This window comes from Eretmochelys imbricata, chromosome 8 (genome assembly GCF_965152235.1).
Source record: "Eretmochelys imbricata isolate rEreImb1 chromosome 8, rEreImb1.hap1, whole genome shotgun sequence".
NCBI classification, from domain to species: Eukaryota; Metazoa; Chordata; order Testudines; family Cheloniidae; genus Eretmochelys; species Eretmochelys imbricata.
In genome coordinates this window covers 76,619,739-76,634,948 of record NC_135579.1, presented here as the reverse complement: position 1 = coordinate 76,634,948, position 15,210 = coordinate 76,619,739, and the positions used below count along the sequence as shown (strand labels likewise).

At 41.8% G+C, this 15,210-nt stretch overlaps 1 protein-coding gene across 1 annotated transcript in view; it reads left to right on the top strand.

Moving 5' to 3' along the window:
- Positions 1-14,684, top strand: part of ZNF326 (zinc finger protein 326) — a 36,595-nt gene extending 21,911 nt beyond the window's left edge. The window contains exons 7-10 of the mRNA XM_077823653.1: positions 475-574; positions 3,879-4,009; positions 5,532-5,627; positions 13,935-14,684. Coding sequence (XP_077679779.1) covers positions 475-574; positions 3,879-4,009; positions 5,532-5,627; positions 13,935-14,120 — 513 coding nt within the window. The 3' untranslated portion in view covers positions 14,121-14,684. The remainder of the gene's footprint in view (positions 1-474; positions 575-3,878; positions 4,010-5,531; positions 5,628-13,934) is intronic.
- The last annotated feature ends 526 nt before the right edge of the window (positions 14,685-15,210 follow it).

Genomic DNA, 15,210 nt, shown 5'->3' with positions numbered 1-15,210 from the left:
TCTCAGGTGCCACAAGTACTCCTTTTCTTTTTGCGAATACAGACTAATACGGCTGTTACTCTGAAACCTTGATTTATAGGTCACTTGCATATTGGAGTTTAAATTGTACCATTTATCGTCTTCAAAACATGTACTTAATTTTTCATTAGATCATTTCACTTAGGAAGAGGGTTGTTCACAGTAAACACTACTGAACAGAAAGGCAAGTTCAGAATTTTTGAAAAGTAGCATTGCTTCATAGCTAGGTAACAAAATACGCCGTTATTGAAGTTAATAGCTTTGAATGTCTTTGTTAGTCATTATGCCAGAAAATTCCCTTGGAACTAATAATAGTTGATACAAACAAATCTAATAATCAAGAATAGAAAGAGCTGGGTAACTTTCAAAATTTAGTATGTTTCTGATTTGGGGTGTTGTGTGGGTGGAGAAATACATCAGTCATTTAAAATTGATATTCTGTTTCCTGCATTCAAGGAGTGTATGGTGAATAAATTCAAGAAGACAGCTATGCGCAAGCAGCAGACCAACAACCAAACTGAAAATGTCCAAGTTGTTGAAAAAGATGTAATGGAAGGCAAGTAACAGACTCCATGTGAAAGTGCATGTTTTGGGAATATCCATGTCTTTTTTTTTTTTTTTCTTTTCATTTCATTTGAACATGCTGATCTGATGTTTGGATTAAAATCAGTTCCAGTGCACTTTATAATATCTGTTGGACTCTTAAGACTCTCTTTAAAAGCTATTTACTCCAAAGGCAAGTCTCCTCCTTTTAGTTCTACAGTTCTGGTCTCCAGTGCATCTGTAGTGTTAGTGGTCTCAAAACTTTCCAAGAATAGGTATTACTACTAAGATTTTGAGTCAGATTACATATCACTTTTTCCACACCCTTCCTATTTTGGGATGAGATTCTGTTCTGGGCCTTTAAGAAGTGCAGCACTAAACTCTCAACTTGGGGGGGTGGTGGGGCTAAAATGACTTTTAAGCCACTGTTGTAGCCATTCTGGGGCTGTCCTGGGGCTGGAGAAGCCCTTGGTGTAACTTAGCCCTAGAGACTTTTCTGAATGACAGTGTCCTCCCTGCCTTATGAGCTGCAGTACTGTGTAAGCAGCCCTGCCCCAACACCCCTCTCTGTCCAGGTGGAGCTTCTATGCTGGGTCTTACAAGGGGTTTTCAGGAGGCAGCATTGTGGCTGTTTTCCAGAGTGTGTGCACTAAGAAGAATCCTCCCTCCTGCTACTCTGACCCTTTCATAGAGCATATAGTGGCCAGGAACTTATCCTTGATCTTTGTACTGTGTTAATTAGCATAGCACTTATTAGATAAGACATCCACTGGATCAAAGATCCACACGCTTCATGTGTAAGTAAGCCCTTAGACCTTTGGTCCAGTGGATGTCATATCTGCTAAATGCGGTGTAAAATACAGTGTACTATAAAACATGTTAAATAGTTTAAATTAAACTATTTACAGCAGTTCTAAAAAGTCATCCCCTTAAATTCTTGTGTGTGTGTGTGTATAGGAAAATCTTTTCATGTTAGCTTGTTAACAGAAAACCTTGAATGCAAATATTGTAAGTTTTTAAGTAGAATTTGAGTCCTGCAACTTTTTCTGTCTGGGGGAAAAAAAATTCATATGTCCTTAAGTAGGGCAGAGTGGCAATTCATACAGCTACTACAATAGGATCAGTCCTATAGAAAATACTTGGGGTTTTTTGGGGGTTTTATTTATTTTTTTTTTTTTACTTTAAAAATATCTAAGTACCCTAAATAAAATTAGGTTCTTCTGTGAGTGCTGGTCCGTATGTGTATTCCACACATGGGTACCAATGCATGCCGTGTGCCCGAGTCTGGAAATTCTTAGTAAGCAGTGTCTGGTGGCCTTCACTTGTGCAGTCGCTGTCCTTGTGCTGCAGACCGAGGGCATAAGAGGCAGTGCAGGCTGACACCTCTCCCATTCTTTCTTACTACTACATGGCCTTACCCAGAATCCTCTGGGTCCACAGTTTTCCCCAGCTTCTTTCTCATCAGCCTGTAAATATATATTGTAAATAGTTTTAATATTTAGCATAGTTAAAGTTTTGCGATAATATAGCTAGTTCGGCTTAGTTTTTCCCATTGTAGGGAGTCCCTCCCTGTGGATTGGGACTAGGCCTGGTGTCCTAGGGTTCAAGAACTGCATATCTTGGCCTCTCTCTTTCTCCATGAGCAGTTAGCATCTGTGCTGCCACTGCTGTCTGGGTAAGATGCATATCTCAGCAAAGTGCAGTATTTACAGTTTGTTTCCCCCATGTATATGTGAAGTTCATGATGTTCAGCTTGGGAAGCACCTTATGGAGAAAGCCATGAGATCTCACTTGGATTCAGGCAAGGGAGACTCCCCTGTACAGTGACCTTAACTGACGAGCAGTGACCCTCTAAGGATGAGCTTGAGAGTGGAGCCTAGAGCTGCTAAGCCCAAGGAATTGTCACCATGGGCTTTGCACGGGAGGGGTGCACTCATTGATACAAGGACAGATCCCCATCCAGGTCTACTCCTAAAAGAAGAGACCCCTCCCTGACTCTGTAAAGGTCAGGTGAGCCTTCGCTTGCAATTCTGAAGGGCTCAGGACCACGTAAGACCCCCGGGCAGGTGGTTAAAATGCATAAGAAAAAGGATCTGTCAGGACTGTCTTTGGTTCCGATTTCTAAACATAAAGACTGTCATCCACCAGCTCCATTTAAGAGTTCTAGACCTGAGTCTTTGGTGTTTTTTTTAAATGAATCATATCTTTGATATTAAAGTGGGTTTGATTTATTTCCCAGGAGCATCTTTGACTTCTTTCAGTTAAGCAACTGTGTCTGTCTTTGACAAATTTAATTAGCGTGAACTGAGCTTTGTAAATGTTTGCTTTTGTATGATTGGTATAGACCAGTGGTCTCCAAACTTTTTTGATCGCGCACCCCATCAGTAAAAAATTTTTGAGCACGCACCCCCAATATATGTATAAATTATAAATTATATACATGTACTACTGTACTAATATATTATGTAAATTATAAAACACACAAAAAATAGAAATTAAAAAACAATGAGATAAAGATGAAATAAACAATATTTTAAATTTTTTTTATTTTATTAACGGTACAAAAAACCTTTTTGCTCTCCCTAAAAATAATTATTATTAATATTTTTAGTGAGAGCAATGTGATTGAATATGCTTTATTATTTTTGAAAATCTTGGTTTAACACTTTGTGATACAGTGGGCGTTCAGAGTGGGGTGCGGGGTCTGGGAGGGAGTTAGGGTGTGGGAGGGCGCTCAGGGTGGGACTGCGGGAGGAGGCTCAGGACAGGGGTAGGCAGGAGGTGCAGCGCACTTACCTGAGGCAGATCCTATTTGGTGCAGGGTGTGCAGGTGGCTCTGTGCAGCACAGCACCACCCCCATGGCCACGATTCTGGGAGCTGCCCCCCCCAGCAGGCAGGGCCACCCGGAACGCGGGGGCTTCAGGGCCCTGGGCTAAGGGGGCCCTGGCCTGCAGCTCTAAAGCCCCTTTCGGAATGCGGCCCTGCGAGCACGGGCCGGAGGACTCAGGAGGAGCAGGGGCAGCTGCTCAGCCAGCGGCTGGAGAGAAGTGGCGCTTTCCCGTTCAAAGCACCGCTTTTCTCAGGCCGGCTTTGAAGGGGAAAGTGCTGCTTCTTTCTGGCCGCTGGCGGCATGGCTGCCCCTGCTCCTCCACGGGCCGGAGGACTCAGGGCCACCCCTGCCCCCCTTTTTTTTCCCTCCGGCGGCGCTCCTCCTGTTGCGCCCCCCAATCGATTGTCTTGTGCACCCCACTTTGGAGACCACTGATATAGACAATAGAGCCTCATAATTGTGGTAATGTCTTGTTTTCTTCGCTAGGCGTTACTGCTGATGACCACATGATGAAAGTTGAGACTGTTCACTGCAGTGCTTGCAGTGTGTATGTTCCTGCACTACACAGTTCTGTTCAACAGCACTTAAAATCTCCTGATCACACAAAGGGAAAGCAAGTAAGATTTAGTATTTTATAAATGTTCGTAATTACTTGTTCTGTGAACTGCTGAAGGTACAGTCTAATCTGAACAGAAAATAGAATGCAGGTTTCCTTTTTAACTTTAGAATCTTCTGTTTTGATATTGGGCATCTAATGAGGAGCAATAAATTCAGCCGTCTTATCAAATAGACAGCTTACATTGTGATCTGTTGCTATGGGGTTTTATAGTTTTCTTGTGATTCAGTGTAAGATTTAGGTTTATGTTACTAAATGGAACAATCATTTTAAGTTGCGATTTGATGAGAGATTTATATTCTGACTAATGAGTATACACTCTGATACGCTAGTTTTCTAGTGAAAGTAGTGGTTTATGAAGGTTCAACTTTCCAGTAACAGTGTATACATTAATAATGTGCTTTATGGCTGCCAATAAGGATCAAAAGAAAATCAGTGGTGACATACTTCTCTGTTAAATTCCTCGCTCTATTAGAAATTGAAACTAGTAAGAAAACTTACTGCATTAAATATTAAGTAGTACTAAATACTGTTCTTGGTTGAATGCATGAGATAAATGAAAGGAATTGTTGGAACAATAGTTATTTAAGTCTATAAATAGGAGTTTAGAGCATTGATTTAGGTACTTATTTATAGTGATATTGCAATAGTTCATTGTCCTTTCCTGTCTGTATCAGACTTTAATGTATACCTAGTGCAAGGCCTAAATTCATATATTTTGGGTGGTGCTGCTGCCATCATTTCCTCTGCTGGTTTCATGTAGACATACGCATGCCACCTCACTGATGTTTAAAGCCAAGGTGTGTGTTCTGATTGTTAAGCACTTTTTTAATCAGAAGGAAAAGTCTTATATAGAAAGAATTAGAACAGTTGAGAAGTAGTAGTGATATACAGAAACAAAATTTCCATTGCAATTTAAAATGCTGCATTTTTAATTTAGCTAATCTACTAAAATGATTGGTTGAAAGAGGAACATGACTTGAAAAACGGTGGTAGCTGGTGAGTGAGGCTTGGAGAATAATATAAATCTGCAGTAGTTTGGACATTCCTTGTCCATTATACAGTTACTGAGATTTTGTATATTTTCAATAATTATAATAAATTATAGAAAATGATATGCAGGGCAATCTGCTCTGATAAGATGGTAAGTCAGAGAACTTTTTTGCATTAGCGGCCAGTGTAAGTTTAAATGTGCATTAAATACATTCAGAGAAACCAGTTACATGGTTGCAGTTTGTAATGTAGATGAGGGCTTAACTGTATCCCTAGACAAGGCTAAAGCCAGGGGCCAGTCCACTCGCCCACATACAGATACAGCTGTGTTGTACCCAGTTCCTCTTATTTCATTTATTGTGTAGGTTGGACCTTTTATGCCAAGAGTTAGTGTTTCCTGCTTTGACAAGTAAATGTGTAACAGCTCTAATGTAGCAGCCTTAACCAATAGAGCATGAATTTAAATTTGTATCACACCACTATTTAAATAGATCAGGTTTGTAATAGTTACAATTAAATCCATTTCATAGGCCTACAGAGAACAAATAAAAAGGGAGAGTGTACTGACTGCTACCAGCATCCTGAATAACCCAATAGTGAAGGCACGATATGAGCTGTATGTCAAGGTAAGATATGAAAGGAAAAAATGATACTGTCATCTCTGATCTTGTTTATGGTGTCACCCTGTTCCTTCTACATTCCCCATTGATGCTAATCTCAGTGCATGTTTGTCTCCTCTGCCTTCTTACAGACCACCCCAATCCATGGAATACCCTTCCATCTTTATTCACTGAGCCACCTCTCTACCCTCTTTTAAGTACCTTACAAAAATTTTGTGATGCTAATAAGTCAGCTATTAACATGTTTTTTTTTTAAATCCTTTTGTATTCCCATTTTGGGGTGTCCTAGTTTGTCCAGTCTTGTGTGTCCTTTTTACTTTTTAAGCAGAGACTCATGTTGAGTTTGTAAATTAGGTGCATTGTTGATGCTTTATTAGTAAATAACAGTATGTATGACACTGACTCTTGCAGAGGTTGCAAATCCTGTGACTTTGTATTAAAGCTGCGGTAATCCTTTTGCTGAAATATCCTCCTTCATCAGTAACATAAACGCAAAGATTCCATTACACATCTCATAACTGTCATACTAAATTGCTAGTATGTCCACAGACCACTTGATTATTCCACTTCTGTTTGCTGCAGAAGAAAATGACTAGTCTGATATCGTTTATTTCAGTGTCCAAATAAATCAGCATTGCCAGTAGCAATCTATGCTACCATAAACTTAGAATTAAAGAACCTTTGCAACCCTTGAGCAGGACATCTGTTGGGATGCCTGTGAATGCATTTTCATGTATAATGCACAATTTTCTGGATCAACTAAATAACCATGCTTTGATATTTAAACTGTAGTGAGAGTAACTATAAGTAGGTGTCAAAATAGCCATAATTTTGTCCATACATAGGGTGTCAAAATAATACAGATTTTTCAATCTATACTGACAAGAGTAAAGTCTTCAGGAAGAATTACAAGATTGCAATCAATGTGCCAAATAACCAGGATTTAAAATCTCAAATTGTTCTCATCCTGTAAGATTTAGCATAGATGCATCAGTTGAAGCCATGAGCTGTAGCCTCTTGAGTCTTTAATTAAATTCTACAAATATACAGAATTTGGACTTATAGTTCAATATCCTTAGCAAAACATTTCTAGCTTGCAAGCTAAGGTAGTTGGGGGTGAGGAGGAGAGAAGAGAATAGAGGTAAATTTGTTTAGGTGACTTTAAAAGTGCATTTCCATACTTGGAATTTCCTGGTTTTCTTGCATTTAGTTCTTAAAGCTGATAGTTTAAAATGTCTTTCCCTGAAGTTGCAGATGTAAGATTGAACATATACAACAATTTAAAGAAGGTTTGGAATTTTGAGTTATATACACTTCACACTTATTGATTTGTTAAATATTCATTTCGCTACTACCAAAGACAAGTTGTGATTGTACCTGGACATAATAGCAACCTACAATTGACCTGCAAAGTGTCAAAAATAAACAAACTATAGTTTGAGAATTCATATACACGGATCCCACCATAGGTGTGTGCACATAAACCTGAAATCTTTTAGCCATAAGTGTCCCTTTGGGCTGCACAGGCAACTGGTGTACGTTTGCACCTCTCACAGCAAGGGTATAAAAGGCAGAGAAGCACCATCTGCCACTCAGTTCCTTCTAACTGCCTGTGGTTGTGAGTTGGGTGGCCAACTTGAGTCCTTCTCAGGCTCATGTTGGCCATCCCTGAGCTACATGCCATTGTAGGCAATTTCATCATACCATCCCTTTCATAAACTTATCAAGCTCAGTCTTGAAGCAAGTTAGGTTTTTTGCCCCTACTGCTCCTGTGGAAGGCTGTTCCAGAACTTCACTTCACTTTGATGGTTAGAAACTTTCATCTAATTTCAAGCCTAAACTTGTTCACGGCCAGTTTATATCCATTTGTTCTTGTGACCTTCAACTTAAATAATGCTTCTCCTTCCCTGGTATTTATCCCTCTGATTTATTCATAGAAAGCAATCATATCTCCCCCACAGTCTTATTTTTGGTTAAACCTAACCTAATTTCTGCGGTAGGATTCTGCAAAGATTCAGCTACTAGTTGGTACTGTATTAGTACTGTATTGGTACCAGTTGGTACTGTATTAGTAGGCTGTGTGTGTGTGTATCTTTGTCTCCTCATTGATGCCTAAACATGATCAAGACCAAAATAAATAAAATTTTATAATACGTTACTTTGGGTTTGTAATTAATTATGTTATGGAATACTTACTGTCTTTTAAGTACTCAGGGCTTTTAGTTAGCTCTGTTAGGGTCCATCTGGCCGCAGATCAGCATATAATCCATATGTTGATGGTCATTAGATTTTCCTATCACCCTATGTTACGTAGGTTTTTAAAAGGCTTAATTCACATATTTCCACCAATATTAAGGAACCATTTGCTACCTGGGACTTGCGCGTGGTCCTTAAGTCTGACGGACCCTCCATTTGAACTTGTCATGTTTTTTGTATCACCTCTCTGTTTAAAGTGATGTTTTTGGTAGCCATCACCTCAGCACACAAGATGAGCGAAATTCAAATTTTGATGTCTGGCCCTCCATATGCTGTTTCATAGGGACAAAGTTACACTCGGGCTTCATCCAGGATTTTTACCAAAAGTAGTTTTGGACTTCATGTAAATCAGTTTCTTCCCTTACTGGTATTTTTTCTTAAGTCTCATGGCTATCTTCTGTGGAGACTAAACTCCACACACGTAGATGTTCTTAGGGATATGCCCTTTTATCTTTTCACAACGAAGCCTTTTTGTAAATCATCTAGACTTTTTTTGTAGCTTTGGTAGTAAAGCTGAGGGGTAGGCTGTATCCTCTCAGACTCTGTAAATAGGTTACAGACTGTATTAAAATTTCCTGTTCTTTTGAATAAACTACCTGTTCCCCCTCAAGTTAGGATACACTCTTCTAGGATCCAGTTGATATCTGTGGCTTCTTTCAGAGGGCTTCCTATTTCTGAAATTTGTAGAGCAGCTACTTGGAGTTCTGTTCATATGTTTACCAATCACTGCTTCATTGTGATAGGTTCTAGATCAGATGCCAAGTTAGGTAATGCTGTTCTACAGTCGCCATTTAGATAGGACTCTATCACCCACCTCTTTGAAGGATAATTGCTAGTTCTATAGTTGGATCCATGTGGATAAAGAGAGGTTACTTATGTTACAGTAACTGGAGTTCTTCAAGATGTTTTTGTCCACATGGATCCCAGGATGCACCCGCCTTCCCCACTGATACAGAGTTCTTGGATTTCTGAATTTTTGGATTTCTGAATTATTGAAAGAACTGACTGGAAGTTTGAGCTGCTCTATACCTTTCCTGTAAGAAACATCCGTAAAGGTACACAGGGTGAATTCACAACCCCAGTGGACACTTGCATGCCTTAGGTGCATGTGTCTGCATTGGGATCCATGTGGACAAAAGCATCTTGAACTCCAGTTACCGTAAGGTCAGTAACCTCTGGTTTCAGGCTGTGTGTGTGTATCTCAAAAGAGGGCATAAATCCAGATTTAAGTGTTGCTTTTTTAACCTAAGAAATATTGAGGTTATCAAGTTCCAGTCATGTCTGGTGTTGTAGTCCTCCTAAGTCGACCTTGAATAACACCGTGGTGCTTGAAAAAATCTTAAAAAATAAACTCCAAACTTACATGACTTTCTTTGCACATCATAAGCAAAAAAGGCAGAAGCCCAATATTTTTCCTTTTCAGATCACCTTTAAGTAATACTCTTGGAAAACTAGTTGTGCTTTAATTAGCAGCCTGTGCAAAACAGCTGTCTACATTTCATGTAATTCCATTGTTTTTACTTACTATTAATACACAGTTCTTAAAGGTGTACAGCAAAACAAAAATGTTCTGTATTGAATGTCCCTACTAAACAGGGAGAGCATTCATGAGAAAATTGAGTTTTGACTAATCTATTTAAAATAAACTTCTGTCTGAAATCTGCTTGCTACTTCCTGGTTCAGTAAGGATAACCAAGAATATGAATTTCAGATCAGACAATTTCAGTGACCAAGATTTATAATTCTGGGTCTAACTTGGTTAGAGATTTATAATTTATAATTAAAAGATTTATAATTCTGGGTCTAACTTGGTTTTAATTTTGCCTTACAGTTCACCTTTAAAATAGAATTGTCTTCTTGAGGATGAATAGACTGACTTAGGGCATGGCTACACTTGCAAATGTAGAGTCCTTTGAGTTAAACCAGCCTTCGTAGAGCGCAGTAGGGAAAGCGCTGCAGTCTGTCCACACTGACTGCTGCAAGTGCACTGGCATGTCCACATTTGCAGCACTTGCAGCAGCATTTGGAGCGGTGTATTGTGGGCAGCTATCCCACAGAACACCTCTTCCCATTCTGGTGCTGTGGCTTGTGGGAAGGGGGCAGGGAGTGCGGGGCATTCTGGGTCCTGTCTCCACGCCCCATGATGCATCGGTTCGCATCCCAGCAGTCCCTCTGCTTCCATCCACAATTGGCGCTATCTTTCGACACTTTTTGTACTGCGCACTCTCTCTTCCCATTCGGTCTGTGGGAGTGGAGCCCGAACTGCTGAGGAATATGCTGATGAGTCTAGCCAGCACATCACATTTGGCAGTCGAGTTACTCCTTAAGATCCAAAGTGACAGTGAGGACTCCGATAATATCGACACGAGTAACACATAAGATATGAGATTGCTTGTGGCATTCACGGACATGCTCACCACCATGGAACGCTGCTTCTGGGCTCGGGAAACAAGCACTGAGTGCTGGGATCACATCGTCTTACAAGTCTGGGATGACTAGCAGTGGCTGCAGAACTTTTGGATGAGAAAAGCCACTTTCATGGGACTGTGTGAGGAGCTCACCCTCACCCTGCGGCGCAAGAACACGAGATTGAGAGTTGCCCTCATGGTGGAGAAGATGGTGGCTATTGCAATCTGGAAGCTGGCAACTCCAGACAGCTACCGATCAGTCGCTAACCAGTTTGGAGTGGGGAAATTGACTGTTGGAATCATGTTGATGCAAGTTTGTAGGGCCATTAATCGCATCCTGCTCAGAAGAACTGTGACTCCGGGTAATGTGCATGATGTTATGGCTGGCTTTGCACAAATAGGTTTTCCTAACTGCAGAGGGGCGATAGATGGCACGCATATTCCAATTCTGACATCAGTCCACCTAGCCTCTGAGTACGTTAATTGCAAGGGGTATTTCTCTATGGTTCTCCAGGCGCTTGTGGATCACCGTGGGCGTTTCATTGACATTAACGCAGGCTGGGCTGGAAAGGTGTATGATGCACGCATCTTTTGGAACACTGGCCTGTTCAGGAAGCTGCAAGCCGGGACTTTTTTCCCAGACCAGAAGATCACCGTAGGGGAAGTGGAAATGTCCATTCTGATCCTTGGAGACCCCACTTACCCTTTAATGCCATGGCTCATGAAACCATATACGGGGAGCCTTGACAGCAGCAAGGAGTGATTCAACAACAGGCTGAGCCAGTGCAGAATGATTGTGGAGTGTGCTTTTAGCTGTTTAAAGGGCCGCTGGCGCTCTCTGTATGGGAAGCTGGACCTGGCCGATGACTGCATCCCCACAGTTATATCCGTGTGCTGTACCCGCCATAACTTTTGTGAAGGGAAGGGTGAAAGCTTCACTCAGGCATGGAACTCGGAGGTTCAACACCTGGAGGCTGAATTTGAAGAGCCAGAGAGCAGGGCTATTAGAGGGGCCCAGCGTGGGGTTGCAAGGATTAGGGATGCGTTGAGGGAGCAATTTGAGGCTGAAAGCCACCAGTAGTGTCTGGTGCCCTGCACGGGAGTGAAGTGCAGTGGTTCCAATGTTAGTAGGAATTTGTGTTTGCTACGTATGATACACTGACTTGCAGTACCTGTTGCTTTCCTGGACTAAGGTATCTTTTATTTTATGCAATAATAAATAATGTTTTCAAAGCAAAAAAAATCCGGGGCGGGGGGGGGGGGGAAAGAGGGTGGTAGTACTCTGCCTGCATGGCTACGAGCACCTGGATCGAGTCCGCTTGGCGCTCCATGATGCTTATCAGCTGCTCTGTGCTTTGGTGCTGGCGATACGCATTCTGCTGGCGGACCCTCCTTTCACTCTCCCACCACTCCTGCACTTTTTGATTTTTATTAAGGGAGTTCTGCATGACTTCATGCAGCATGTCCTCTTTGCTTCTATGTGGCCTCTTCCTGATTCTTTGCAGCCTCTCGGCCGGTGATAACACGGATGGCTGAGATCTCAAGGTTGCATCTGTAAAGGCAAAATGCAACACTTAACAGGGGCAGCATTGTTCACACCAGACAGAGCAGTGATTCCCCCGTACTTAAGGAGGGTGAGCACAGTCTACACAGTCTCATAATTTGCCTGTCCAAAAGCGAGCGCGCACAACCCCCAGGAGCCCCAGAATGGTGAGTAAGCACAGGGTCAAGGGGGACTGATTCTTTCATGGCTGTACTGTCCTCTGGGTTTCTGTGCCTTGGGGAGAGTCAATAGCTGCAGGGGGCCCCTATACTGAACACTGTTCCCACATTTTCAACAGGAGTTCGTCCTGGGAGATATCTTGCTGCTGAGGGTGACCTGAGAAGCAAGGGAGGGTCTTCTACTACAATGCAGCTTCCGCCCTGGCCCATATGCAGCTTGCCTGTATGCAGCAATGGTCTCCCCGCACCTCATGGCACAGTGGTGTGGACATGTTAGACTGACTGGGTTAAGGACCACAGTGGCTCTCCCACAAAACCTATGCAACCACATTGCCCAAGTTCTGAATGAGAGCTTTGAAGAGATCACTGAGGCCGATTACCACGATATGAGAGAGCACATCAGCGCCCTATCTTGCATCTAGGCATGCATGCAGCCATAACCCTCCTCGTCCCAAGAGCCCACACTGAATAACTTCCTTCCCAAAATAAAAGCCACTTACCGGGAACCTCCTCTGGTGGTTGTCCTTCCCCAAGCACCGGCCACCTTCCTCCTGGCTTGAGAACAGCTCCTGGATGCGTGCATCTAGGGATGCCGGGGTGTCTTCCTCCTCCTCAGCACCCTCGCTCCCGCTTTGCTCCTCCTCCTCCTGCCTTGTTGGACTGTGCTCTGAAGTGTCCACGGTGGTACTTGGAGTGGAAGTGGGGTGGCCCCCAAGTATCGTGTCCCGCTCTTTGTAAAAATGGCAGGTCGTGTGTGCAGCACTGGAGCGGCTGTTTGCTTCGTAGGCTTCGTGGTAGGCATTCTGCAGCTCTTTCACTTTAACCCTGCAGAGCATCCCGGTCATGGCCCCTTTCCATCATGTCCCTTGATATCTGCCCGAAGATATTGTAATTTCTACAGCTGGAGCGCAACTGGGACTGGACAGCTTCCTCCCCCCAAACACTGATGAGGTCCAGCACCTCACCATTGCTCCATACTTGGGATCGCCTGGCACGTGGAGGCCTGGTAATCTGGAAAGATTCGCTGAGAGCACTCCACGCCTGGCTGAGCAAACAGGAAGGGGATTTTCAAAATTCCCAGAGAATTTAAAGGGCTGGTCTGATGGTTGGTCACTTGAGGGCAGGGCAGTAGAGTTCAAAGTGATGACCAGAGTGGCTAGAACAGGCATTGTGAGACACTTCTGGACGCTGATCAGAGCACGTTAGCAGACCATGGCATCCACACTGGCACTGTGGCGTTCCAGCGGGGGCGCATCAAACATTATTCCACTCGCCGAGGTGGAGTACCAGCAGCGCTCTATGTGCCTTGCCAGTGTGGACGCGTTGTGAGTTAGAGCGCACTGGGCTGCATTAATGCGCTCTAACTAGCAAGTGTAGCCATGCCCTTAGTGTGAATAAGAGAAGGTAGAAGGAAACCAGTTTTTTCAAATTCACCTTTCAATCCAGGAAGCAAAGCTGTTGGAGCTACATGAAGAATTGCTTTTTTGCGAAGTTTAAGCATGTTGTTTTATCTATTGAGTTGTTAATGCTGAAGTGATACTGAGGTTTTATCTGCATATCTAACACATGGGTGCTTTCAGTCTGCATCAACTCAAACTGTTAAGTGCCAGTTCTGATTTCATTAGAGTCAAATATTGAGATCATGATTTCTAACATATAGAGATTTGTACTTCTGTTTCTCACTTTATACTCATGAGGTGGCTGTTTAAAATATAAAATTTAGATGTAGCTCATCATGAACCTTGAAAATCCATTTTTTGATCTCCATGTGTTGCCCCAGAAATGGTGTAACAAATTCCAGCATTATTTCAACAGTTTTTTCTCTTACATGACTTGACAGTGCATGTTTCTGCTAAATAAAATTAAGGTTTCATTTTTAATGTCTTAGATTTCAAAATATTTGAACAGTTTAATTTCTCTATTTTAGGGTGAAAATCCTTTTGAAATTACTGATCAATCTCAGGATCAGCAGGCAGGGGAGGAAGAAGAAGAAGAAGAAGAAGAAGAAGACAAGGCTGATGAGCCTGCTGAAGAGGAAGAAGAAGAGGAAGAGGAGGAAGAAGAAACAGAAGAACAAACTGACTTCACCCTTGACCAAACTGAAGATAACTAAATGCATGAAAATGAAAAAGTTCAAGTTGAAAAACAGCTTTTTACTTCTGTTCTAAAGTGGCTCAATGCAAGACTTTGTAATAGTTTCACAGATGAGACTTGTGTAACATCCCCACCCTATGCATGCATTCCATTATGCAGATAACTTGTTTATATAATTTCTGTTTCCCATTTGTTTAAAATGACATTAAGACCATTTTAGTTGAGCTTTTATAGCAACCAAACTGTTAGAGCTGATTAAAACATTTTGTGTTGTATATTTTTTTAAGCTTCCTTTTTCTTTTTTTGGTGTTGAAAATTGGCTATATTATTAGTGTTTGTTCTAATCACTTGAAAAAGGTAGTTTGAGGGTAAATATTCCAAGTGCTGTGTGACATAATACATTATGCAGCTCATATTTACCCCTTAGGGCTACGATGCATAAATTTAAAAATTGTGCTGTGAGTGTGGCTATTTTTTTTGGAGTGTATCGCACACTGTATAGTAGTGTACATGTTATAAACAGGCCTTGTAGCTTTTTGTGATAAAATGTACCAGTTTGTAGTAATAAAATGTTTTAGAAACATCGGTGTTCTTATTTTTTGTAGTTAAATACTAGCAAAAATTAATTTTTTTCAGTTGTTGTGAAGAAATGTCTGTAAGGAAAAATTCAAATATAAATCCCACTAACCCAATTTGCAAACCTATTATTCCATTTGCAGTTCAGTGATTGACACAGCACCCTTTATTGTTTGATGCTTCAAAGTTTCAGTCCTCACCTATCAATATGCATTCCATGCTTCCACCTGCTTTGTAGGTGCACATGGGGAGTGTGTGTGCGTTTGTGCACACTCTGCATACAGTTCTATCCAGTTGGGGTGTGAAAGCCCTGTGCTAGCCTGCTGTGGAATATCTGTCCTTGTGGACCCTTGTGACGTGCATTAACATTTAATATGCTTTGATCTAGTCCTCTTTTGAACTGGATTAATCAAAACACATTAACAAACTGTTAATTTGTAGCTATTTCACTGCCATTTTTATATTACAGAGAGAGTTGAGATAAAGGAGCAAGGGCTAGGGGGAGGAGGGAGGAAAGTAGTTGTGGTGGAAAC